This window comes from Hypanus sabinus, unplaced genomic scaffold, assembly GCF_030144855.1.
Source record: "Hypanus sabinus isolate sHypSab1 unplaced genomic scaffold, sHypSab1.hap1 scaffold_358, whole genome shotgun sequence".
Classification (NCBI taxonomy): domain Eukaryota; kingdom Metazoa; phylum Chordata; class Chondrichthyes; order Myliobatiformes; family Dasyatidae; genus Hypanus; species Hypanus sabinus.
In genome coordinates this window covers 7286-30561 of record NW_026781256.1, presented here as the reverse complement: position 1 = coordinate 30561, position 23276 = coordinate 7286, and the positions used below count along the sequence as shown (strand labels likewise).

The window sequence follows — 23276 nt, the reverse complement described above, 5'->3', positions numbered from 1 at the left end:
GTCCCCCTTCCTCCTGTTGGATCTCTCTCCCCCTTCCCACCTGCGTACACTCCGTCCCCCGTCCACCTTACCCCCTGTGGGATTACTCTCCCCCATACCCCTCCCCCCTGTGGGATCCGTCTCCCCCGTCCCCCTTTCCTCCTCTGGGATCTCTCTGCCACATCCCCCTTACTACCGTGGGATCTATCTTCCCCGTCCCCCATCCTCCTGTGGGATCTCTCTGCCCCGTCGCCCTTCCTCCTGTGGGATCTCTCTGCCCCGTCACCCTTCACCCCTGTGGGATTCCCCTCCCCCGTCCACCTCCCCCCCCGTGGGATATCCTTCCCCCTTTCCCCTTTCCCATTTTGTGATCCCAGTCCCCAATCACCCCTGTGGAATCCATCTGTACTGCCCCCTTCCCCCTGTGGGATCTTGCTCCCCCGTCCCACTTCCCCCCTCTGGGTTCTCCCCCCCACCTCCCCATTCCCCCCTGAGGGATCTCCCTCCTGTGTCCCCTTTCACCCCTGTGGAATCCCTCTCCACCGTCCCCCTTCCCCCTGTGGGATCCTGCACCCCAGTCCCCCTTCCTCCTGTGGGACCTCTCTCCCCCGTCCACCTTCCCCCCTGTGGGATCTCTCTCCCTCGTCCCCCTTCCTCCTGTGGGATCTCTCTCCCCCTTCCCACCTGCGGGCTCACCGTCCCCCGTCCACCTTCCCCCCTGTGGGATCCATCTCCCCCGTCCCCCTTCCTCCTGTCGGATCTACCTCCCCCGTCCCCCTTCCCCCCTGTGGAACCTCCCTCCCGCGTCCCTCTTCACCCCTGTGGGATCCCTCTCCACTGTCCCCTTCCCCCTGTGGGATCTCATTCCCCCGTCCACCTTCCCCCCTGTGGGATCTCCCTCCCATGACCCCCTTCACCCTTGTGGGATCTCCCTCCCACGTCCCCCTTCTTCCTTTGGGATCTTTCTGCCCCGTCAACCGTCCACCTGTTGGATCTCTCTGCCACGTCCAGGTTCCCCCCAGTGGGATCTCTCTTACCGGTCCCCCTTCCTCCTGTGGGATCTCCCTCCCCCGTCCCCCGTCCCCCTTCCCCCCTGTGGGATTTCTCTCCCCCGTCCCCCTTCCTCACGTGGGATCTCCCTCCCCCGTTCCCCTTCCTCCTGTGGGATCTCTCTGCCCCGTCCTCCGTCCACCTGTTGGATCTCCCTCCCCCGTTCACATTCCCCTGTGGGATCTCGCACCCCCCGTCCCCTTCCCCACTATGGGTTCTCCATCCCGCCTCCCCCTTCCCCCCTGTGGGATCCTTCTCTACCGTCCTCCTTCCCCCTGTGGGATCAGACACCCGTGTCCCCCTTCCCCCTGTGGGATTTCTCTTCACCGTCCCCCTTCCTCCTGGGGGATCTCACTCCCCCGTCCCCCTTCCTCCTGTGGGATCCCCAACCACCGTCCCCCTTCCTCCTCTGGTATCTCACTCCCCCATCCCCCTTCCTCCTGTGGGATCACTCTGCCCCGTCCCCCTTCCTCCTGTGGTATCTCCCTCCACCGTCCCCCTTCCTCCTGTGGGATCTCCCTCCCCCGTCCCCCTTCCTCCTGTGGGATCCCCCACCCCCGTCCCCCTTCCTCCTGTGGGATACCTCAACCCCGTCCCCCTTCCTCCTGTGGGATCTCCCTCCCCCTTCCCCCTTCCTCCCGTTGGATTCCCCCACCCCCGTCCCCCTTCCTCCTGCGCTATCTCCCTCCCCCGTCCCCCTTCCTCCTGTGGGATCACCCTCCCCCGTCCTCCTTCCTCCTGTGGGATCTCCCTCCCCCGTCCCTCTTCCTCCTGGGGGATCACCCTCCCCCGTCCCCCTTCCTCCTGTGGGATCTCCCTCCCATGACCCCCTTCACCCTTGTGGGATCTCCCTCCCACGTCCCCCTTCTTCCTTTGGGATCTTTCTGCCCCGTCAACCGTCCACCTGTTGGATCTCTCTGCCACGTCCAGGTTCCCCCCAGTGGGATCTCTCTTACCGGTCCCCCTTCCTCCTGTGGGATCTCCCTCCCCCGTCCCCCGTCCCCCTTCCCCCCCTGTGGGATTTCTCTCCCCCGTCCCCCTTCCTCACGTGGGATCTCCCTCCCCCGTTCCCCTTCCTCCTGTGGGATCTCTCTGCCCCGTCCTCCGTCCACCTGTTGGATCTCCCTCCCCCGTTCACATTCCCCTGTGGGATCTCGCACCCCCCGTCCCCTTCCCCACTATGGGTTCTCCATCCCGCCTCCCCCTTCCCCCCCTGTGGGATCCTTCTCTACCGTCCTCCTTCCCCTGTGGGATCAGACACCCGTGTCCCCCTTCCCCCTGTGGGATTTCTCTTCACCGTCCCCCTTCCTCCTGGGGGATCTCACTCCCCCGTCCCCCTTCCTCCTGTGGGATCCCCAACCACCGTCCCCCTTCCTCCTCTGGTATCTCACTCCCCCATCCCCCTTCCTCCTGTGGGATCACTCTGCCCCGTCCCCCTTCCTCCTGTGGTATCTCCCTCCACCGTCCCCCTTCCTCCTGTGGGATCTCCCTCCCCCGTCCCCCTTCCTCCTGTGGGATCCCCCACCCCCGTCCCCCTTCCTCCTGTGGGATACCCCAACCCCGTCCCCCTTCCTCCTGTGGGATCTCCCTCCCCCTTCCCCCTTCCTCCCGTTGGATTCCCCCACCCCCGTCCCCCTTCCTCCTGCGCTATCTCCCTCCCCCATCCCCCTTCCTCCTGTGGGATCTCTCTGCCCCGTCCCTCTTCCTCCTGTGGGATCTCCCTCCCCCCGTCCCCCTTCCTCCTGTGGGATCTCTCTGCCCCATCCCCCTTCCTCCTGTGGGATCTCCCTCCCCCATCCGCCTTCCTCCTGTGGGATCCCCCACCCCCGTCTCCCTTCCTCCTGTGGGATCCCCCACCCCGTCCCCCTTCCTCCTGTGGGATCTAACTCCCCCGTCCCCCTTCCTCCTGTGGGATCTCCCTCCCCCGTCCCCCTTCCTCCTGTGGGATCTCCCTCCCCCGTCCCCCTTCCTCCTGTGGGATCTCCCTCCCCCGTCCCTCTTCCTCCTGGGGGATCTCCCTCCCCCGTCCCCCTTCCTCCTGTGGGATCTCTCTCCCCCATCCCCCTTCCTCCTGTGGTATCTCTCTCCCCCGTCCGCCTTCCTCCTGTGGGATCTCTCTCCCCCATCCCCCTTCCTCCTGTGGGATCTCTCTGCCCCGTCCCTCTTCCTCCTGTGGGATCTCCCTCCCCCGTCCCCCTTCCTCCTGTGGGATCTCTCTGCCCCATCCCCCTTCCTCCTGTGGGATCTCACTCCCCCATCCCCCTTCCTCCTGTGGGATCTCCCTCCCCCGTCCCTCTCCCTCCTGGGGGATCTCCCTCCCCCGTCCCCCTTCCTCCTGTGGGATCTCTCTTCCCCGTCCCCCTTCCTCCTGTGGTATCTCTCTCCCCCGTCCCCCTTCCTCCTGTGGAATCTCTCTCCCCCATCCCCCTTCCTCCTGTGGTATCTCCCTCCCCCGTCCCCCTTCCTCCTGGGGGATCTCACTCACCCGCCCCCCTTCCTCCCGTTGGATTCCCCCACCCCCGTCCCCCTTCCTCCTGTGCTATCTCCCTCCCCCGTCCCCCTTCCTCCTGTGGGATCACCCTCCCCCGTCCCCCTTCCTCCTGTGGGATCTCCCTCCCCCGTCCCTCTTCCTCCTGGGGGATCTCCCTCCCCCGTCCCCCTTCCTCCTGTGGGATCTCTCTCCCCCATTCCCCTTCCTCCTGTGGTATCTCTCTCCCCCGTCCCCCTTCCTCCTGTGGGATCTCTCTCCCCCATCCCCCTTCCTCCTGTGGGATCTCTCTGCCCCGTCCCTCTTCCTCCTGTGGGATCTCCCTCCCCCGTCCCCCTTCCTCCTGTGGGATCTCTCTGCCCCATCCCCCTTCCTCCTGTGGGATCTCCCTCCCCCATCCCCCTTCCTCCTGTGGGATCCCCCACCCATGTCTCCCTTCCTCCTGTGGGATCCCCCACCCAGTCCCCCTTCCTCCTGTGGGATCTCCCTCCCCCGTCCCCCTTCCTCCTGTGGTATCTCCCTCCCCCGTCCCCCTTCCTCCTGTGGGATCTCCCTCCCCCGTCCCCCTTCCTCCTGTGGGATCTCCCCTCCCCATCCCCCTTTCTCCTGTGGTATCTCCCCTCCCCCATCCCCCTTCCTCCTCTGGGATCCCCAACCACCGTCCCCCTTCCTCCTCTGGTATCTCCCTCCCCCATCCCCCTTCCTCCTGTGGGATCACTCTGCCCCGTCCCCCTTCCTCCTGTGGTATCTCCCTCCCCCGTCCCCCCTTCCTCCTGTGGGATCTCCCTCCCCCGTCCCCCTTCCTCCTGTGGGATCTCCCTCCCCCGTCCCTCTTCCTCCTGGGGGATCTCCCTCCCCCGTCCCCCTTCCTCCTGTGGTATCTCTCTCCCCCGTCCCCCTTCCTCCTGTGGGATCTCTCTCCCCCATCCCCCTTCCTCCTGTGGTATCTCCCTCCCCCGTCCCCCTTCCTCCTGGGGGATCTCACTCCACCGCCCCCCTTCCTCCCGTTGGATTCCCCCACCCCCGTCCCCCTTCCTCCTGCGCTATCTCCCTCCCCCGTCCCCCTTCCTCCTGTGGGATCACCCTCCCCCGTCCCCCTTCCTCCTGTGGGATCTCCCTCCCCCGTCCCTCTTCCTCCTGGGGGATCTCCCTCCCCCGTCCCCCTTCCTCCTGTGGGATCTCTCTGCCCCATCCACCTTCCTCCTGTGGGATCTCCCTCCCCCCATCCCCCTTCCTCCTGTGGGATCTCCCTCCCCCGTCCCTCTTCCTCCTGGGGGATCTCCCTCCCCCGTCCCCCTTCCTCCTGTGGGATCTCTCTCCCCCCGTCCCCCTTCCTCCTGTGGTATCTCTCTCCCCCGTCCCCCTTCCTCCTGTGGGATCTCTCTCCCCCATCCCCCTTCCTCCTGTGGTATCTCCCTCCCCCGTCCCCCTTCCTCCTGGGGGATCTCACTCACCCGCCCCCCTTCCTCCCGTTGGATTCCCCCACCCCTGTCCCCCTTCCTCCTGTGCTATCTCCCTCCCCCGTCCCCCTTCCTCCTGGGGGATCTCCCTCCCCCGTCCCCCTTCCTCCTGTGGGATCTCTCTCCCCCATCCCCCTTCCTCCTGTGGTATCTCTCTCCCCCGTCCCCCTTCCTCCTGTGGGATCTCTCTCCCCGATCCCCCTTCCTCCTGTGGGATCTCTCTGCCCCGTCCCTCTTCCTCCTGTGGGATCTCCCTCCCCCGTCCCCCTTCCTCCTGTGGGATCTCTCTGCCCCATCCCCCTTCCTCCTGTGGGATCTCCCTCCCCCATCCCCCTTCCTCCTGTGGGATCCCCCACCCATGTCTCCCTTCCTCCTGTGGGATCCCCCACCCCGTCCCCCTTCCTCCTGTGGGATCTCCCTCCCCCGTCCCCATTACTCCTGTGGGATCTCCCTCCCCCGTCCCCCTTCCTCCTGTGGTATCTCCCTCCCCCGTCCCCCTTCCTCCTGTGGGATCTCCCTCCCCCGTCCCCCTTCCTCCTGTGGGATCTCCCCTCCCCATCCCCCTTTCTCCTGTGGTATCTCCCCTCCCCCATCCCCCTTCCTCCTCTGGGATCTCTCTACACCGTCCCCCTTCCTCCTGTGGGATCTCCCTCCCCCGTCCCCCTTCCTCCTGTGGGATCTCCCTCCGCCGTCTCTCTTCCTCCTGGGGGATCTCCCTCCCCCGTCCCTCTTCCTCCTGTGGGATCTCTCTCCCCCATCCCCCTTCCTCCTGTGGTATCTCTATCCCCCGTCCCCCTTCCTCCTGTGGGATCTCTCTCCCCCAACCCCCTTCCTCCTGTAGGATCCCCCTCCCCCGTCCCTCTTCCCCCTGTGGGATCACTCTCCCCCGTCCCCCTTCCCACCTGTGGGATCCCCCTCCCCCGATCAACTTCACCCCTTTATGATCCCCCTCCCCCGTCCACCTTCCCCCCTGTGGGATCTCTCTCCCTCGTCCCCCTTCCTCCTGTGGGAACTCTCTCCCCCTTCCCACCTGCGGACTCTCCGTCCCCAGTCCACCTTACCCCCTGTGGATCACTCTCCCGCATCCCCCTTCCCCCTGTGGGATCCCTCTACCCCATCCCCTTTCCTCCTCTGGGATCTCTCTGCCACATCTCCCTTCCCCCTGTGGGATCTTGCTCCCCCGACCCACTTGTCCCCTCTGGGTTCTCCCCCCCACCTCCCCATTCCCCCCTGAGGGATCTCCCTCCTGTGTCCCCCTTCACCCCTCTGGAATCCCTCTCCACCTTCCCCCTGTGGGATCTCTCTGCCCCCGTCCCCCTTCCTCTTGTGGCAACTTCCTCCCCCGTGCCCCTTTTTCATTTGTGATCCCTCTCCCCGTCCCCCTTCCACCCTGTGGGATCTCTCTCCCTCGTCCCTCTTCCTCCTGTGGGATCCCTCTCCCCCGTCCCCCTGCCTCCTCTGGGATCTCTCTGCCACATCCCCCTTCCTACCGTGGGATCTCTCTTCCCCGTCCCCCATTCTCCTGTGGGATCTCTCGTCTCCATCCCCCAACATCCTGTGCGATCTCTCAGCCCCGTCACCCTTCCCCCGTGTAGGATCCCCCTCCCCCGTCCACCTTCCCCCTGTGGGATCCCTCTCCCCTTGCCCCTTCCCCATTTTGGGATTCCCGTCCCCCATCCCCCCTGTGGGATCTCCCTCCTGTGCCCCCTTCACCCCTGTGGAATCCCTCTCCACCGTCCCCCATCCTCCAGTGGGATCTTGCTACCCCGTCCCCCTTCCCCCCTGTGGGTTCTAACTCCCGCCTATCCCTTCCCCCCTCTGGGATCCCTTCTCCACTGTCCCCCATCCCCCTGTGGGATCTGACCCCCGTGTCCCCCTTCCTCCTGTGGGATCTCCTTCCCACGTCCACCTTCCTCCTGTGGGATCTCTCTGCCCCGTCCCCCGGCCACCTGTGTGATCTCGCACCCCCGACCCCTTTACTCCCGTGGGATCTCCCTCCCCCATCCCCCTTCCTCCTGTGGGATCTCCCTCCACCGTCCCTCTTCCTCCTGGGGGATCTCCCTCCCCCGTCCCCCTTCCTCCTGTGGGATCTCTCTCCCCCGTCCCCCTTCCTCCTGTGGTATCTCCCTCCCCCGTCCCCCTTCCTCCTGTGGGATCTCTCTCCCCCATCCCCCTTCCTCCTGTGGTATCTCCCTCCCCGTCCCCCCTTCCTCCTGGGGGATCTCACTCCCCCGCCCCCCTTCCTCCCGTTGGATTCCCCCACCCCCGTCCCCCTTCCTCCTGTGCTATCTCCCTCCCCCCGTCCCCCTTCCTCCTGTGGGATCACCCACCCCCGTCCCCCTTCCTCCTGTGGGATCTCCCTCCCCCGTCCCTCTTCCTCCTGGGGATCTCCCTCCCCCGTCCCCCTTCCTCCTGTGGGATCTCTCTCCCCCATCCCCCTTCCTCGTGTGGGGTCTCTCTGCCCCATCCCCCTTCCTCCTGTGGGATCTCTCTGCAACATCTCCCTTCCCCCTGTGGGATCTTGCTCCCCCGACCCACTTGTCCCCTCTGGGTTCTCCCCCCCACCTCCCCATTCCCCCCTGAGGGATCTCCCTCCTGTGTCCCCCTTCACCCCTCTGGAATCCCTCTCCATCGTCCCCCTGTGGTATCTCCCCTCCCCCATCTCCCTTCCTCCTCTGGGATCACTCTACACCGTCCCCCTTCCTCCTGGGGGATCTCCCTCCCCCGTCCCCCTTCCTCCTGTGGGATCTCCCTCCCCCGTCCCTCTTCCTCCTGGGGGATCTCCCTCCCCCGTCCCCATTCCTCCTGTGGGATCTCTCTCCCCCATCCCCCTTCCTCCTGTGGTATCTCTATCCCCCGTCCCCCTTCCTCCTGTGGGATCTCTCTCCCCCATCCCCCTTCCTCCTGTAGGATCCCCCTCCCCCGTCCCTCTTCCCCCTGTGGGATCACTCTCCCCCGTCCCCCTTCCCACCTGTGGGATCCCCCTCCCCCGATCAACTTCACCCCTGTATGATCCCCCTCCCCCGTCCACCTTCCCCCCTGTGGGATCTCTCTCCCTCGTCCCCCTTCCTCCTGTGGGAACTCTCTCCCCCCTTCCCACCTGCGGACTCTCCGTCCCCCGTCCACCTTACCCCCTGTGGATCACTCTCCCCCATCCCCCTTCCCCCTGTGGGATCCCTCTACCCCATCCCCTTTCCTCCTCTGGGATCTCTCTGCCACATCTCCCTTCCCCCTGTGGGATCTTGCTCCCCCGACCCACTTGTCCCCTCTGGGTTCTCCCCCCCACCTCCCCATTCCCCCCTGAGGGATCTCCCTCCTGTGTCCCCCTTCACCCCTCTGGAATCCCTCTCCACCGTCCCCCTGTGGGATCTCTCTGCCCCGTCCCCCTTCCTCTTGTGGCAACTTCCTCCCCCGTGCCCCTTTTTCATTTGGGATCCCTCTCCCCGTCCCCCTTCCACCCTGTGGGATCCCTCTCCCTCGTCCCCCTTCCTCCAGTGGGATCACACTCCGCCGTCCCCCTTCCTCCTGTCGGATGTACCTCCCCCGTCCCCCTGCCCCCCCTGTGGAACCTCCCACCCGCGTCCCTCTTCACCCCTGTGGGATCCCTCTCCACTGTCCCCTTCCCCCTGTGGGTTCTGACTCCCGTGTCCCCCTTCCCCCTGTGGGATCGCCCTCCCACGTCCCTGTTCCTCTTGTGGGATCTCTCTGCCCCGTCCCCCGTCCAACTGTGGGATCCCCCTCCCCAGATAAACCACTCCTGTCTGATCCCCCTCCCCCGTCCACCTTCCCCCCTGTGGGATCTCTCTCCCTCGTCCCCCTTCCTCCTGTGGGATCTCTCTCCACCTTCCCACCTGCGTACTCTCCGTCCCCCGTCCACCTTACCCCCTGTGGGATCCCTCTCCCCCGTCCCCCTGCCTCCTCTGGGATCTCTCTGCCACATCCCCCTTCCTACCGTGGGATCTCTCTTCCCCGTCCCCCATTCTCCTGTGGGATCTCTCGTCTCCATCCCCCAACATCCTGTGCGATCTCTCAGCCCCGTCACCCTTCCCCCCGTGTAGGATCCCCCTCCCCCGTCCACCTTCCCCCTGTGGGATCCCTCTCCCCTTGCCCCTTCCCCATTTTGGGATTCCCGTCCCCCATCCCCCCTGTGGAATCCCACTCCACCGTCCCAATTCTTCTGTGGGATCTTGCTCCCCCGTCCCCCTTCCCCCCTCTGGGTTCTCCCTCCCATGTCCCCCTTACCCCTGTGGAATCCCTCTCCACCGTCCCCCATCCTCCTGTGGGATCTTGCTACCCCGTCCCCCTTCCCCCCTGTGGGTTCCAACTCCCGCCTATCCCTTCCCCCCTCTGGGATCCCTTCTCCACCGTCCCCCATCCCCCTGTGGGATCTGACCCCCGTGTCCCCCTTCCTCCTGTGGGATCTCCTTCCCACGTCCACCTTCCTCCTGTGGGATCTCTCTGCCCCGTCCCCCGGCCACCTGTATGATCTCGCACCCCCGACCCCTTTACTCCCGTGGGATCCCCCTCCCCCATCCCCCTGTGGGATCTCTCTTCCCCGTCCCCCTTACACCCTGTGCGATCCCCCTCCCCGGTCCACATTCCCCCCTGTGTGATCCACCTCCCCCGTCTCTCTTCCCCCTGTGGGATCCCTCTCCCCCGTCCCCCTTCCCTCCTGTGGGATCTCCCGACCAAAGTCCCCCTTCCCCTTTTGGGCTCTTGCCTCCCCTGTCACCCTTCCCCCCTGTGGGTACTCGCTCCCGCCTCCCACTTCCCCCCTGTGGGATCCCTCTCCACCGTCCCCCCTTCACCGTGTGGGATCTGACTCCCGTGTCCCCCTTCCTCCTGTGGGACCTCCCTCCCACGTCCCCGTTCCTCCTGTGGGATCTCTCTGCGCCATCCCCCATCCACCTGTGGGATCCCCCTCCCCGATCAACTTCACCCCTGTATGATCCCCCTCCCCCGTCCACCTTCCCCCCTGTGGGATCTCTCTCCCTCGTCCCCCTTCCTCCTGTGGGATCTCTCTCCCCCTTCCCACCTGCGTACTCTCCGTCCCCCGTCCACCTTACCCCCTGTGGGATCACTCTCCCCCATCCCCCTCCCCCCTGTGGGATCCCTCTCCACCGTCCCCCTTCACCGTGTGGGATCTGACTCCCGTGTCCCCCTTCCTCCTGTGGGACCTCCCTCCCACGTCCCCCGTTCCTCCTGTGGGATCTCTCTGCGCCATCCCCCATCCACCTGTGGGATCCCCCTCCCCCGATCAACTTCACCCCTGTATGATCCCCCTCCCCCGTCCACCTTCCCCCCTGTGGGATCTCTCTCCCTCGTCCCCCTTCCTCCTGTGGGATCTCTCTCCCCCTTCCCACCTGCGTACTCTCCGTCCCCCGTCCACCTTACCCCCTGTGGGATCACTCTCCCCCATCCCCCTCCCCCCTGTGGGATCCCTCTCCCCCCGTCCCCCTTTCCTCCTCTGGGATCTCTCTGCCACATCCCCCTTCCTACCGTGGGATCTATCTTCCCCGTCCCCCATCCTCCTGTGGGATCTCTCTGCCCCGTCGCCCTTCCTCCTGTGGGATCTCTCTGCCCCGTCACCCTTCACCCCTGTGGGATTCCCCTCCCCCGTCCACCTTCCCCCCCCCGTGGGATATCCTTCCCCCTTTCCCCTTTCCCATTTTGTGATCCCAGTCCCCAATCACCCCTGTGGAATCCATCTGTACTGCCCCCTTCCCCCGTGGGATCTTGCTCCCCCGTCCCACTTCCCCCCTCTGGGTTCTCCCCCCCACCTCCCCCATTCCCCCCTGAGGGATCTCCCTCCTGTGTCCCCTTTCACCCCTGTGGAATCCCTCTCCACCGTCCCCCTTCCCCCTGTGGGATCCTGCACCCCAGTCCCCCTTCCTCCTGTGGGACCTCTCTCCCCCCGTCCACCTTCCCCCCTGTGGGATCTCTCTCCCTCGTCCCCCTTCCTCCTGTGGGATCTCTCTCCCCCTTCCCACCTGCGGGCTCACCGTCCCCCGTCCACCTTCCCCCCTGTGGGATCCATCTCCCCCGTCCCCCTTCCTCCTGTCGGATCTACCTCCCCCGTCCCCCTTCCCCTCTGTGGAACCTCCCTCCCGCGTCCCTCTTCACCCCTGTGGGATCCCTCTCCACTGTCCCCTTCCCCCTGTGGGATCTCATTCCCCCGTCCACCTTCCCCCCCTGTGGGATCTCCCTCCCATGACCCCCTTCACCCTTGTGGGATCTCCCTCCCACGTCCCCCTTCTTCCTGTGGGATCTTTCTGCCCCATCAACCGTCCACCTGTTGGATCTCTCTGCCACGTCCAGCTTCCCCCCTGTGGGATCTCTCTTACCCGTCCCCCTTCCTCCTGTGGGATCTCCCTCCCCCTTCCCCCTTCCCCCCTGTGGGATTTCTCTCCCCCGTCCCCCCTACCTCACGTGGGATCTCCCTCCCCCGTTCCCCTTCCTCCTGTGGGATCTCTCTGCCCCGTCCTCCGTCCACCTGTTGGATCTCCCTCCCCCGTTCACATTCCCCTGTGGGATCTCGCACCCCCCGTCCCCTTCCCCACTATGGGTTCTCCATCCCGCCTCCCCCTTCCCCCCTGTGGGATCCTTCTCTACCGTCCTCCTTCCCCCTGTGGGATCTGACACCCGTGTCCCCCTTCCCCCCTGTGGGATTTCTCTTCCCCGTCCCACTTCATCCTGTGGGATCTCTCTGCCCCGTCCCCCTTCCCCCTGTGGGATCTGACTCCCGTGTCCCCCGTCCACCTGTTGGATCTCACTCCCCCGTCCCCCTTCCTCCTGTGGTATCTCCCTCCCCCATCCCCCTTCCTCCTGTGGGATCCCCCACCCCCGTCCCCCCTTCCTCCTGTGGGATCCCCCACCCCCGTCCCCCTTCCTCCTGTGGGATCTCCCTCCCCCGTCCCCCTTCCTCCTGTGGGATCTCCCTCCCCCGTCCCCTTTCCTCCAGTGGGATCTCCCCTCCCCCTCCCCCTTTCTCCTGTGGTATCTCCCCTCCCCCATCCCCCTTCCTCCTCTGGGATCTCTCTACACCGTCCCCCTTCCTCCTGTGGGATCTCCCTCCCCCGTCCCCCTTCCTCCTGTGGGATCTCCCTCCCCCGTCCCCCTTCCTCCTGTGGGATCTCCCTCCCCCATCCCCCTTCCTCCTGTGGGATTCCCCAACCCCGTCCCCCTTCCTCCTGTGGTATCTCCCTCCCCCGTCCCCCTTCCTCCTGTGGGATCTCTCTGCCCCGTCCCCCTTCCTCCTGTGGTATCTCCCTCCCCCGTCCCCCTTCCTCCTGGGGGATCTCACTCCCCCGCCCCCCTTCCTCCTGTTGGATCCCCCACCCCCCGTCCCCCTTCCCCCTGTGCTATCTCCCTCCCCCGTCCCCCTTCCTCCTGTGGGATCTCCCTCCCCCGTCCCCCTTCCTCCTGTGGGATCTCCCTCCCCCGTCCCTCTTCCTCCTGGGGGATCTCCCTCCCCCGTCCCCCTTCCTCCTGTGGGATCTCTCTCCCCCATCCCCCTTCCTCCTGTGGTATCTCTCTCCCCCGTCCCCCTTCCTCCTGTGGGATCTCTCTCCCCCATCCCCCTTCCTCCTGTGGGATCTCCCTCCCCCGTCCCTCTTCCTCCTGTGGGATCTCCCTCCGCCGTCCCCCTTCTGTGGTATCTCCCTCCGCCGTCCCCCTTCCTCCTGTGTGATCTCTCTGCCCTTCCCCCTTCCTCCTTTGGGATCCCTCTGACCCATCCTCCTTCCTCCTGTGGGATCCCCCTCCCCCGTCCCCCTTCCTCCTGTGGGATCTCCCTCCCCGTCCCCTTTCCTCCAGTGGGATCTCTCTGCCCCGTTCCTCTTCCTCCTGTGGGATCTCCCTCCCCCGTCCCCCTTCCTCCTGTGGGATCTCTCTGCCCCGTCCCCCTTCCTCCTGTGGGATCTCCCTCCCCCGTCCCCCTTCCTCCTGTGGTATCTCCCCTCCCCCGTCCCCCTTCCTCCTGTGGGATCTCCCTCCCCCGTCCCTCTTCCTCCTAAGGGATTTCTCTTCCTCATCCCCCTCCTCTACTGGGATCTTTTTTCCACATCCGCTTCCTTCTGTTTCTTTCCATCCTTTACCTTAGGTGATGTCTCTTCCTGCATCTCCCATCGACATTTCCCGATTCTCAAATCTTCCTCACTGTTTGACTTCTCCCCTTCACCCCTGCCCTTTCCGACTGTCTCACGTCAGGAACACTTTTCTAACCATTGGGGAATGAGAGAGAATATGTGGAGTTTACAGGGTCACACCGACAGACGAAATTACTGACATTCGGTGAATTCATTGGAGCTGGGCAGTGAGGGACATTGACAGTGATGGGAACTACGATCAGTGAATTACTGAAGGGTTTAACGTTCCCTGAAATATCCGGGTGAGAGAAATGCCCTCAGACGGACGATTTTAATCACAATGTTCATCAATTTGTCTGTTTGTGTTTAGACTGAACGATAATAAAGTGGGATATTCAGGAGTGAAACTGGTGTCTGCGGCTCTGAGGAACCCGGAGTGTAAAATACAGACACTGGGGTAAGCACCAGACTGTGGGAGATTGTGTTTACAGTCACTGGGTGTCTGACACTGAACATTAATGTGATCAGTAATTGTGTTACTGATAAACACTGGGGATTTGTACCGTCTCCTGTCTCTCTGTGTCCTTCACCCTCACTCTCTCTCATCTCCAGGCTGAACAATGTCGGTCTCACAGATTTTGGTGCCGAGGATCTCGTCTCCGCTCTCAGTACAAACCCATCACTGACGGATCTGGACCTGAGTAATAATAAAGTGGGAGATTCAGGAGTGAAACTGGTGTCTGCGGCTCTGAGGAACCCGGAGTGTAAAATACAGTCACTGTGGTAAGTACCAGACTGTGGGAAATTGTGTTTACAGTCACTGAGTGTCTGACACTGAACATTAATGTGATCAGTAATTGTGTTACTGATAAACACTGGGGATTTGTACCATCTCCTGTCTCTCTGTGTCCTTCACCCTCACTCTCTCTCTCATCTCCAGGCTGTACGATGTCGGTCTCACAGATTCTGGTGCCGAGGATCTCGCCTCCGCTCTCAGTACAAACCCATCACTGACGGATCTGGACCTGAGTGGTAATAAACTGGGGGATTCAGGAGTGAAACTGGTGTCTGCGGCTCTGAGGAACCCGGAGTGTAAAATACAGAGACTGCTGTAAGTACCAGACTGTGGGAGATTGTGTTTACAGTCACTGGGTGTCTGACACTGAACATTAATGTGATCAGTAATTGTGTTACTGATAAACACTGGGGATTTGTACCGTCTCCTGTCTCTCTGTGTCCTTCACCCTCACTCTCTCTCATCTCCAGGCTGGGGAATGTCGGTCTCACAGATTCTGGTGTCGAGGATCTCGTTTCCGCTGTCAGTACAAACCCATCACTGACGGATCTGGACCTGAGATTAAACTCTCTGACAGACCGATCTGTCCCCGCTCTCCGCCGCCTCATACTGACCCTCCCGAGTCTGGAGCGGATCCGGTGAGTGTTTGTGTTAATGTTCAATGGGATAAAATATCAGCGGATCCGCTGGTTTTCTGGTGATATTTGTCTGTGAGTGTTGTTGAAACATTAACCCCGGTCCCCTGTTACTGACACTGTTGTGTGATCTGTTTATTTCATCTTTATTCTCCCATCTGTTTCAGGCTGTGGGGGAATCGGTTCAGTGGGACCGGGATGAAGGAACTGAGATCTCTACAGGAACTCAGACGCGGACTGAGAGTGGATCTGAACATCTGAATCTGGTGAATCGGTTCAGTAGGACCGGGATGAAGGAACTGAGATCTCTACAGGAACCCAGACCCGGACTGAGAGTGGATCTGTGAACATCTGAATGTGGGGAATCGGTTCAGTGAGACCGGGATGAAGGAACTGAGATCTCTACAGGAACCCAGACCCGGACTGAGAGTGGATCTGTGAACATCTGAATGTGGTGAATCGGTTCAGTGAGACCGGGATGAAGGAACTGAGATCTCTACAGGAACCCAGACCCGGACTGATGGTGGATCTGTGAACATCTGAATGTGGTGAATCGGTTCAGTGAGACCGGGATGAAGGAACTGAGATCTCTACAGGAACCCAGACCCGGACTGATGGTGGATCTGTGAACATCTGAATGTGGTGAATCGGTTCAGTGAGACCGGGATGAAGGAACTGAGATCTCTACAGGAACCCAGACCCGGACTGATGGTGGATCTGTGAACATCTGAATGTGGTGAATCGGTTCAGTGAGACTGGGGAGAAGGAACTGAGATCTCTACAGGAACCCAGACCCGGACTGATGGTGGATCTGAATGTGTGAACTTCCCCGCCCGCGGGATGGGGACATTTGGCCGACTCCCCGCCCTCCCCTTTAACTCCCGCCCTTACCTTTAACGGCCGCGCGCCGAGACTGATTCCCAACGGTTTTAACGGAACCGGCTCGGGCCTCGCGCTGTGTGCGTCGCTCGCAGCGGTCCCGCTGTGACGTGTTTCCGCCTGTTGTCCGGCGGGGCAGCTTCCGCCGGAAGTGCGTGTACGAGACTCCCCACGTGGCACCCCGGGGAATTACCCGGACAGGAAGAGCCCGGGGTCCGGGGCTCAGTCTGGGACACCGGTGTCCCGGGGTGGGGGGATGATCCCGGGAGAGAATCCTTTTGCCCCCTTTGCTGAGGACGGTGCATTCGGCAGCCTGGCCGATATAATGATGTTAAATGGACAAATCCCTCGGCAGTGACCCTGGATCTGCAGCGATCCCGGACAAGGCTCTGAAGTGTGATTTTATAATCAGTTTTATAATTTTATAATCAGTTCCCCGATGCAGAGTGACGGTGAGAAACGGGACTGGTTATTATTCAACCGGTCACCCCTTGTCGCCGGTCAGTTAATTGTGTGTGACTGTCAGCAGATTATTTATTCCCGCACGTTAGCAGCTCACACATTGTTTCATTGATATATCTCATAAAAAATCAATAAACCAATGTATCTTCCTGTCTTGTGTCGGACTCGAGTTTTATTTGAGGTTTCTGTTGCCCTCCCACCCTGTGCACTGCAACAGTGGGTCGGAGCTCCTCACACTGACACAGTAGCGTCTCAGCTCCAGGCTGAGGGAGGTTGGACAAGCGGAGCCCCGGATCTCATCTCCACCAAAGCCCATTTCTGGCAAATTGACCCCCGGCTGTCCCCCGGTGTCAGACACAGAGTGAATCTCCCTCCACACCGGCCTATCACACACCCCCGGGGTCAGACACAGAGTGAATCTCCCTCCACACCGTCCCATCACACACTCCCGGGGTCAGACACAGAGTGAATCTCCCTCCACACCGTCCCATCACACACTCCCGGGGTCAGACACAGAGTGAATCTCCCTCCACACCGTCCCATCACACACTCCCGGGGTCAGACACAGAGTGAATCTCCCTCCACACTGTCCCATCACTCTCTCCCGGGGTCAGATACAGAGTGGAGCTGTTCTGATTGCGCTGGGAGAAATCGGGGAAAAACTACTTCATGAAGGTCTTGAATTGCTTGGAAATTGGTTTCCAACGTCCCTTGAACTTCTACGTGAGCGGCTGGTTTAGAGTGGAAGCTTCGTTTGGAGTTTTTCTGCCAGTTTGGACGGGGTTCATTTACGGCTTCGAACTGCGTAGCACTCTGCTGTGGCGGCTGGCAACTCGCCGTGAAGCAGGTTCGCTCCCAAAACCGGAGGCAAACGACGTTATTTGTCCCCACTGACATCGGGGCGACCTCCTTCCATCTCTATCGTCGGGATTCTCGTTCGGTGTTGGAGCCGAACCGTCGTTTGGGATGTCTCGACCTCTCACTGCCTGGAAGTTTCTACAGGACTAACGGAGCCTTTCCTGGCGTTGGAATTTCTGGCATTGGGCCAGCAAGGTACCGTCGAGTACAAACTTTTCCCGCCAGTTACTCAACTCACTCCGAGACTTTATAACCAGCACCACCGTATCATTCTCGGTTCGGACACACAAGTAACATGCTGGACCAGTCTACAGGGAGTCACAGGCCTGCGGGGAGTTATGCAAAGGCGGCTGCCTCTCCGGTCTCGGACAACGCCCTGTTTCGGACGGTGAAAGTTGAACGCGGGGTGCAATGTATTTTGCGAACTGGAACTACGCTGGAAAAGAGCGCGGAGGCTGTGGAGGACTTGTTGGGGAGAGATGGTGTTTTGGCCGCTGAGAAGGAGTTCGGGAAGGGGGTGTTTTAGCTGAGGAATGATGAGTTGGTGCATCGGGCCCTCAGTAGAGGGATCACGGTGGAGAACATCTTTTTACAGATGGAGCTAGTGACAGCTCCCACACAACGCATCGTCCTCGGTCACGTACAGCCTTTCATCCCCAACGAGGACCTGCTTCCCGCATTGGCCCGCTTGGGGCAAGTACGGTCAGAGATAACTGCCATCAGGCACACACCGTCCCATCACACACTCCCAGGGTCAGACACAGTGCGAATCTCCCTCCACACCGTCCCATCACACACTCCCGGGGTCAGACACAGAGTGAATCTCCCTCCACACCGTCCCATCACACACTCCCGAGGTCAGACACAGAGTGAATCTCCCTCCAGACCGTCCCATCACACACTCCCGGGTTCAGACACAGAGAGAATCTCCCTCCACACCGTCCCATCACACACTCCCGGGGTCAGACACAGAGCGAATCTCCCTCAACACCGACCCATCACACACTCCCGGGGTCAGACAGAGCGAATCTCCCTCCACACCGTCCCATCACACACTCCCGGGGTCAGACACAGTGCGAATCTCACTCCACACCGTCCCATCACACACTCCCGGGGTCAGACACAGAGTGAATCTCCCTCCACACCGTCCCATCACACACTCCCGAGGTCAGACACAGAGTGAATCTCCCTCCAGACCGTCCCATCACACACTCCCGGGTTCAGACACAGAGTGAATCTCCCTCCTCACCGTCCCATCACACACTCCCGTGGTCAGACACAGAGTGAATCTCCCTCCGCACGGTCACATCACACACTCCCGGGGTTAGCCACAGAGTGAAGCTCCCTCCACACCGTCCGATCACACACTCCCGGGGTCAGACACAGAGGAAATCTCCCTCCACACCGTCCCATCAAACACTCCCGGGGTCAGACACAGAGTGAATCTCCCTCCACACCATACCATCACACACTTCCGGCGTCAGACACAGAGTGAATCTCCCTCCGCACCGTCCCATCACACGCTCCCGGGGTCAGACACAGAGCCAAGCTCCCTGCACACCATCCCATAACACACTCCCGGGGTCAGACACAGAGTGAATCTCCCTCGGCACCGTCCCATCAGACTCTCGCGGGGTCGGACACAGAGTGAATCTCCCTCCACACCGTCCCAACACACACTTCCGGGGTCAGACACAGAGTGAATCTCCCTCCACACCGTACCATCACACACTCCCAGGGTCAGACCCAGTGCGAATCTCCCTCCACACCGTCCCATCACACACTCCCGGGGTCAGACACAGAGTGAATCTCCCTCCACACCGTCCCATCACACACTCCCGAGGTCAGACAAAGAGTGAATCTCCCTCCAGACCGTCCCATCACACACTCCCGGGTTCAGACACAGAGTGAATCTCCCTCCACACCGTCCCATCACACACTCCCGGGGTCAGACAGAGTGATTTCCCTCCGCACGGTCACATCACACACTCCCTGGGTCAGACACAGAGCGAATCTCCCTCCACACCGTCCCGTGACACACTCCCGGGGTCAGACACAGAGTGAATCTCCTTCCACACCGTCCCATCACACACTCCCAGGTTCAGTCACAGAGTGAATCTCTCTCCACACCGTCCCATCACACACTCCCGGAGTCAGACACAGAGTGAATCTACCTCCGCACCGTCCCATCACACACTCCCGGGGTCAGACACAGAGTGAATCTCCCTCCTCACCGTCCCATCACACACTCCCGTGGTCAGACAGAGTGAATCTCCCTCCGCACGGTCACATCACACACTCCCGGGGTCAGCCACAGAGTGAAGCTCCCTCCACACCGTCCGATCACACACTCCCGGGGTCAGACACAGAGGAAATCTCCCTCCACACCATCCCATCACGTACTCCCGGGGTCAGACACAGAGTGAATCTCCCTGCACACCGTCCCATCAAACACTCCCGGGGTCAGACACAGAGTGAATCTCCCTCCACACCGTCCCATCACACACTCCCTGGGTCAGACACAGAGTGAATCTCCCTATGTACCGTCCCATCACACACTCCCGGGGTCAGACACAGAGTGAATCTCCCTATGTACCGTCCCATCACAGACTCCCGGGGTCAGACACAGACGGAATCTCCCTCCACATCGTCCCATCACACACTCCCTGGTTCAGACATAGAGCGAAGCTCCCTCCACACCGACCCATCACACACTCACGGGGTCAGACACAGAGTGAATCTCACTCCACACCATCCCGTCACACACTCCCGGTGTCAGACACTGACTGAATCTCCCTCAACACCGTCCCATCACATACTCCCAGGGTCAGACATAGAGCGAAGCTCCCTCTGCACCGTCCTGTCACACACACCCGGGGTCAGACACAGAGCAAAGCTCCCTCCACACCATTCCATAACACTCTCGCAGGGTCAGACACAGACGGAATCTCCCTCCACACCGTCGCATCACACGCTCCCTGGATCAGACATAGAGCGAAGCTCCATCCACACCAACCCATAACACACTCCCGGGGTCAGACACAGAGTGAATCTCCCTCCACACCGTCCCATCAGACTCTCCCGGGGTCGGACTCCCTGTAGACTGGTCCGGCATGTTACTTGTGTGTCCGAACCGAGAATGATACGGTGGTGCTGGTTATAAAGTATCGGAGTGAGTTGAGTAACTGGCGGGAAAAGTTTGTACTCGACGGTACCTTGCTGGCTCCGTGCCAGAAATTCCAATGCCAGGAAAGGCTCCGTTAGTCCTGTAGAAACGTCCAGGCCCTGAGAGGTCGAGACGTCTCAAACGACGGTTCTGCTCCATCCACACCGTCCCAATACACACTCCCGGGGTCAGACACAGAGTGAATCTCCCTTCACACCGTCCCATCACACACTCCCGGGGTCAGACACAGAGTGAATCTCCCTTCACACCGTCCCATCACACACTCCCGGGGTCAGACACAGAGTGAATCTCCCTCCACACCGTCCCATCACACACTCCCGGGGTCAGACACAGAGTGAATCTCCCTTCACACCGTCCCATCACACACTCCCGGGGTCAGACACAGAGTGAATCTCCCTCCACACCGACCCATCACACACTCCCGGGGCAGACACACAGTGAACCTCCCTCCACACCGACCCATCACACACTCCTGGGGTCAGACACAGTGACCCTTCCTCCACACCGACCCATCACACACTCCCAGTGCCAGACACAGAGTTAATCTCCCACTACACCGTCCCATCACACACCCCCGGGGTCAGACACAGAGCTGCAGCCTCTTTTTGCATATTTGCGTGGGCTGCTTCTCGCCTTCTGGCTGCATTTTAGTCCCACCCTGTTTATATATGGTCATCCAGTAAGGAAGGGGGCATGGAGGGATGAGGATGTCCTAGTCAACTTGCTCCTGGGGCTGGCGAAATCCGCCATCCGTGGGACTTGGAAACGGGTGGCGGGAGGATCTCCCGGGGCAGACTGCCTGGCAATGTTTAGGGGGTATGTTCGTGCCCGGTTAACTATTGAAAAGGAACACGCGCAGTCCACAGCGGCCTTGGAGGAGTTTCGAGACCGTTGGGCTCCGCGGGGTGTAAATGCCATCGTAGATAGGGATGGCAACATTCTGGTGTAATGTCTATTGTCTATTAGTAGTGCAGTAATTGTGTTTGCCACTGTTTTGTATATATTGATATATTGCATAGCACCGAAATTTGTAATAAAGGATTTTGTAATAAAAAAAAGGGGTCAGACACAGAGTGAATCTCCCTCCACACCATCCCATCACACACTCCCGGGGTCAGACACAGAGTGAATCTCCCTCCTCACCGTCCCATCACACACTCCCGGGGTCAGACACAGAGTGAATCTCCCTCCACACCGTCCCAACACACACTCCCGGGGTCAGACACAGAGTGAGTCTCCCTCTACACCGTCCGTTCACACACTCCCGGGGTCAGACACAGAGTGAATCTCCCTCCACACACACCCGGGGTCAGACACAGAGTGAGTCTCCCTCTACACCGTCCGTTCACACACTCCCGGGGTCAGACACAGAGTGAATCTCCCTCCACACTTACCCGGGGTCAGACACAGAGTGAATCTCCCTCCACACCGTCCCAACACACACTCCCGGGGTCAGACACAGAGTGAATCTCCCTCCACACACACCCGGGGTCAGACACAGAGTGAGTCTCCCTCTACACCGTCCCATCACACACTCCCGGGGTCAGACACAGAGTGAATCTCCCTCCACACTGTCCCATCACACACTCCCGGGGTCAGACACAGAGTGAGTCTCCCTCTACACCGTCCGTTCACACACTCCCGGGGTCAGACACAGAGTGAATCTCCCTCCACACTTACCCGGGGTCAGACACAGAGTGAATCTCCCTCCACACCGTCCCAACACACACTCCCGGGGTCAGACACAGAGTGAATCTCCCTCCACACACACCCGGGGTCAGACACAGAGTGAGTCTCCCTCTACACCGTCCCATCACACACTCCCGGGGTCAGACACAGAGTGAATCTCCCTCCACACTGTCCCATCACACACTCCAGGGGTCAGACACAGAGTGAAGCTCCCTCCACACCGTCCGTTCACACTCTCCCGGGGTCAGACACAGAGTGAATCTCCCTCCTCACCGTCCCATCACACACTCCCGTGGTCAGACAGAGTGAATCTCCCTCCGCACGGTCACATCACACACTTCCGGGGTCAGCCACAGAGTGAAGCTCCCTCCACACCGTCCGATCACACACTCCCGGGGTCAGACACAGAGGAAATCTCCCTCCACACCATCCCATCACGTACTCCCGGGGTCAGACACAGAGTGAATCTCCCTGCACACCGTCCCATCAAACACTCCCGGGGTCAGACACAGAGTGAATCTCCCTCCACACCGTCCCATCACACACTCCCTGGGTCAGACACAGAGTGAATCTCCCTATGTACCGTCCCATCACACACTCCCGGGGTCAGACACAGAGTGAATCTCCCTATGTACCGTCCCATCACACACTCCCGGGGTCAGACACAGACGGAATCTCCCTCCACATCGTCCCATCACACACTCCCTGGTTCAGACATAGAGCGAAGCTCCCTCCACACCGACCCATCACACATTCACGGGGTCAGACACAGAGTGAATCTCACTCCACACCATCCCGTCACACACTCCCGGTGTCAGACACTGACTGAATCTCCCTCAACACCGTCCCATCACATACTCCCAGGGTCAGACATAGAGCGAAGCTCCCTCTGCACCGTCCTGTCACACACACCCGGGGTCAGACACAGAGCAAAGCTCCCTCCACACCATTCCATAACACTCTCGCAGGGTCAGACACAGACGGAATCTCCCTCCACACCGTCGCATCACACGCTCCCTGGGTCAGACATAGAGCGAAGCTCCATCCACACCATCCCATAACACACTCCCGGGGTCAGACACAGAGTGAATCTCCCTCCACACCGTCCCATCAGACTCTCCCGGGGTCGGACTCCCTGTAGACTGGTCCGGCATGTTACTTGTGTGTCCGAACCGAGAATGATACGGTGGTGCTGGTTATAAAGTATCGGAGTGAGTTGAGTAACTGGCGGGAAAAGTTTGTACTCGACGGTACCTTGCTGGCTCCGTGCCAGAAATTCCAATGCCAGGAAAGGCTCCGTTAGTCCTGTAGAAACGTCCAGGCCCTGAGAGGTCGAGACGTCTCAAACGACGGTTCGGCTCCATCCACACCGTCCCAATACACACTCCCGGGGTCAGACACAGAGTGAATCTCCCTTCACACCGTCCCATCACACACTCCCGGGGTCAGACACAGAGCGAATCTCCCTTCACACCGTCCCATCACACACTCCCGGGGTCAGACACAGAGTGAATCTCCCTCCACACCGTCCCATCACACACTCCCGGGGTCAGACACAGAGTGAATCTCCCTTCACACCGTCCCATCACACACTCCCGGGGTCAGACACAGAGTGAATCTCCCTCCACACCGACCCATCACACACTCCCGGGGCAGACACACAGTGAACCTCCCTCCACACCGACCCATCACACACTCCTGGGGTC

General features: G+C 61.1%; 1 protein-coding gene across 1 annotated transcript in view; it reads left to right on the top strand.

Moving 5' to 3' along the window:
* LOC132388593 (NACHT, LRR and PYD domains-containing protein 12-like) overlaps positions 1–13521 on the top strand; it is a gene marked incomplete at its 3' end in the record, with an annotated part of 50820 nt that extends 37299 nt beyond the window's left edge. The window contains exon 7 of the mRNA XM_059960968.1: positions 13435–13521. Coding sequence (XP_059816951.1) covers positions 13435–13521 — 87 coding nt within the window. The remainder of the gene's footprint in view (positions 1–13434) is intronic.
* Positions 13522–23276: the final 9755 nt, after the last annotated feature.